The sequence below is a fragment of the Nomascus leucogenys genome, chromosome 21, assembly GCF_006542625.1.
Source record: "Nomascus leucogenys isolate Asia chromosome 21, Asia_NLE_v1, whole genome shotgun sequence".
NCBI lineage: Eukaryota > Metazoa > Chordata > Mammalia > Primates > Hylobatidae > Nomascus > Nomascus leucogenys.
In genome coordinates, this window is record NC_044401.1 from 76,026,165 (window position 1) to 76,030,263 (window position 4,099).

At 56.0% G+C, this 4,099-nt stretch overlaps 1 protein-coding gene across 1 annotated transcript; it reads left to right on the forward strand.

Moving 5' to 3' along the window:
• Positions 1-1,835: 1,835 nt before the first annotated feature.
• On the forward strand, positions 1,836-3,415 carry LOC100581302 (putative UPF0607 protein ENSP00000382826). Its single transcript, XM_012502142.2, has 2 exons — positions 1,836-1,879; positions 2,195-3,415. The coding sequence occupies exons 1-2, from the start codon at positions 1,836-1,838 to the stop codon at positions 3,399-3,401; spliced, it is 1,251 nt and encodes a 416-aa protein (XP_012357596.2). The 3' UTR covers positions 3,402-3,415.
• The last annotated feature ends 684 nt before the right edge of the window (positions 3,416-4,099 follow it).

Here is a 4,099-nt window from a genome sequence, read left to right on the forward strand (position 1 = left end):
GCCCCCCGGGGTTCACGCCATTCTCCTGCCTCAGCCTCCAGAGTAGCTGGGACTACAGGCGCCCGCCTAATTTTTTGTATTTTTAGTAGAGACGGGGTTTCACCATGTTAGCCAGGATGGTTTCAATCTCCTCACCTCGTGATCCGCCCGTCTCGGCCTTCCAAAGTGCTGGGATTACAGGCGTGAGCCACCGCGCCCGGCCCTCTTAACTCTCTTCTACTCTTAAGCACCTCCTTTGTTTTCATGCTACGAATTTGGTGAAAAGGAAGCCAGTGATCCCATCTTCCGGATTTATCAGTGTACTTTCTCATGATGGACTTTTAACTCGTTCTGCTAACTCCTGTGTTTCTTATAAACTAGATGCTAGATCTAAAGCCTTAATTACATTCAGCAAGACTATTTCTTATTTTTGTCTTTTAATAATATATTTGAATATAGATGGTTTCAATTCTCCACTAAAAAGATGTAGACTGGCCGAATGGTTTTTCATACCTGTTTCCCTAGTCCAGACACCCAAGAGTATGTCCTTCTCTTGGGCATAAGAAAATCTAGAGTTATATTTAGGGTATCATAAAGTGTGGTGAAGAGTGGACCGAGCTGGCATGCTCACAATGACCAAATTACGTTGGTCATATTTTAATCCAATACGTTGATCCACTATTAACTTGTAAATAATGTACTTGCTTTCTAGACACATTCTAGGAAGACCAGAGAAACTGACTTCTATCTATATGGTATAATCCACTGGCGAATTTCTTTTAGGATACACGAAAGCTGATCTAGAACATAATCTTTACATACTTGGATGAGACGAGAGAGAACCCACCAGACGAGAAAGAACATCTGGGCTGAAAGTCTCCATTAGAAGAGCAATGTGGAATGGTGCTGGGCTGGCAACTGGTAGTTCCTGCCCTACATCTTTGCAGAGGACTGGAGCCCAGAGTGGGCCACGGTCAACTTATATGTTGAAGTGAAGACCTCCTTCTAGGTGTGCATGTGCTTATTACAGACATGCCACCATGCTAAGTACCCCCGGACTACAGGAAAAAATAAGAATACATGCTGTATCCATGATCAGGAGGCACACAGGCCAGAGCACCAGCTGTGGAATCGCACAACCTGGGTTCAAAGCCTGGCTGGACCATGACCACCTGGATGATCTAAGGAACGGTCTCAGGCAAATTTGTAAAAAGAAGTGGAGACTCTGCCTGCCAGGAAGGGATGTGGTAAGGGGCAGCATCCAGTCAGCTCAGGGCACCCCGTCCTCTCCTTGGAAGCCTGCGCAGCGAGCCTGGTGGCCCTCAAGGCCACGGAGGCCATGGAGAAGGCGGGCCTGGCTCCAGGCGGCACAGAGGCACTGGAGAGGCCCCAGGGGAGCCTGGCGGGATCTGGCTGGTCCTGCGCTCTGCTTCCAGGTTCTTGCCTTGTAACCCGGGGGACAGGGCTGGCCAAGACAGGGCCACTGGGTGTCAGCCAGTGCCTGGGCCAGATGCCAGGCGGGAAGGGCTCTGGCAGATCAGCCCCGCACCCTCCACAGCACCATGGGGGGGGCCATCCAGGGCCACACACCTGCCCCCAGGAGCGGGATGTCCCTGAGGCTAGAGAGTCCAGCTGGACCGGTGGAGGGGCCTCGCCTTTTGCCCTTTGACTCCTCTTGTAGGCACCCTTGCTAGGCTCCTGCTCATTCGTCCACACCCTGGCTCTGTCACCAGCCCCATGGTGATGTCATAATCTCCCAGGTGCCCAGTGCACACCCGGCCACAGAGATGTGGGTGACTTAGGAGTATCCTCTCCGCTTCTGACCCTTAGTTTTGTCTGTGCACAACTCACTCAAAATGGGCAACTCACTAAGCGTATATTGTTCCTGGTTCCGCCGCAGGTTCCGGCTACACCATCGGCAACATTCTCATATAAGCGTATGTTGTTACTGCTTCGGACGCAGGTCCCTGCAACTCCAGTGTCAACGTTCTGGTCTAAGAGTAAGTTGTTCCTGCTCCGGCCGCAGCTCCCAGCCACGCCATCACCAACATTCTCTTCTAAGCATATTTCGTTCCTGGTTCCACCGCATGTCCTGGCTATGCCGTCGGCAACATCCTCGTATAAGCGTATGTTGTTACTGCTTCAGCCGCAGGTCCCTGCAACTCCAGTGTCAACGTTTTGGTCTAAGAGTAAGTTGTTCCGGCTTCCCCGGCAGGTCCCAGCCACGGTATCGGCAACCTGCTCGTCTTGTCCGTGAGGCCCTCCCAGCTGGCCAGGCTCACCCTGTGGCTCCTGCACCTGTGCCTGCCCCGGCAACCTTGGGCTGTTTCCGATTCCTCTTCAACCCTCGGAAACATGTTGGGCCTTCTTTTCCAGCCAGGCGGGACCGCGCCCCTGTGAGGCTGTGTCCTCTCCCTCAGAACACAGGCACCCCACTGAGGGTCCTGCCTTCTGTGATCTGGAGCCCCCAGTCAAGGAAGAAACCCGTGCTGTCTGCTTGCAACTCCATGATGTTTCGACACCTCAGCCCCGTAAGGATCCCTCCTCTCAGAGGCAAGTTTAACCTCCGACTTCCTTCATTAGATGAGCAGGTGATCCCAGCCAGGCTCCCGAAGATGGAGGTGAGGACAGAAGAGCCCAAAGAAGCAACACAGGTGAAAGACCAGGTAGAGACCCAGGGGCAGGAAGACAATAAAAGGGGCCCCTGTAGCAATGGGGAAGCAGCCTCCACCTCCAGGCCCCTGGAGACTCAGGGAAACCTCACTTCCTCCTGGTATAATCCCAGGCCCATGGAGGGAAGTGTCCGTCTGAAGAGCTTGACAGAAAAGAACCAGACTGACAAGGCCCAGGTGCATGCAGTGAGTTTCTACTCCAAGGGCCATGGAGTCGCCAGTTCACACAGCCCTGCTGGAGGCATCCTTCCCTTTGGGAAGCCTGACCCAGTTCCATCAGTGCTCCCTGCACCAGTTCCGGGCTGCTCCCTGTGGCCAGAGAAGGCGGCCTTGAAGGTGCTGGGTAAAGACCACCTGCCCAGCTCTCCAGGCCTGCTGATGGTGGGGGAGGACATGCAGCCCAGGGATCCTGCAGCTCTTGCATCAAGTAGCTCTTCTCCCCCCAGAGCTGTCGGCCATGGGTCCCGCAAAAGAAAGCTGTCAGGGCCACCGCTGCAGCTGCAACCGACCGCTCCCCTGCAACTGAGGTGGGATAGAGATGAGGGGCCCCCACCGGCTAAGCTTCCCTGTCTATCTCCTGAGGCACTGTTGGTGGGTCAGGCTGCCCAAAGAGAAGGATGCCTCCAGCAGGGCAACATGCGTAAGAACATGAGGGTGTCAAGTAGAACATCAAAATCCAGGAGACAAAAACAGCTGCTTAGGAGGAGAAAGAAGACACGGCAGGGCAGGCGTGGTGGCTCACGCCTGTAATCCAGCACTTTGGGAGGCCCAGGCGGGTGGATCAGGAGGTCAAGAGATCGAGACCTGAGGAGCATCTCTGCCTGGTCCCTGCACCATCTGGGAAGTGAGGAGCACCTCTGCCCAGCCGCCTCACAGTCTGGGAAGTGAGGAGCGCCTCTGCCCAGCCGCCCCACCGTCTGGGAAGAGAGGAGGGCCTCTGCCTGGCCACCGCCCCATCTGGGAGGTGAGGAGCACCTCTGCCGGCACTCCCCACCACCCTCCACCCCACCGCCTGGGAAGTGAGGAGCGCCTCTGCCCGGCCGCTTCACAATCTGGGAAGTGAAGAGCACCTCTGCCCGGCCACGGCACCATCTGGGAAGTAAGGAGGCCCCAGCCCAGCAGCCGCGCATCTGGGAGGTCAGGAGCGCCTCTGTCGGGCAGGCCTACCCTCTGGGAAGTGAGGAGCGCCTCTGCCTGGAGCCCAACTGTCTGGTAAGTGAGAGAGAAGCGCCTCGGCCTGGCCACCCCACCATCTGGGAAGCGAGGAATGCCTCTGCCCTGCCCACGTACCATCTGGGAAGTGAGGAACACCTCTGCCCGGCAATGTCGCCATCTGGGAATTGAGGAGTGCCTCTGCCCAATCCCACCATCTGGGAAGTGAGGAGCGCCTCTGCCCTGCTCTGGGAGCACTATCTGGGAAGTGAGGAGCACCTCTGCCCTGCCCCTGC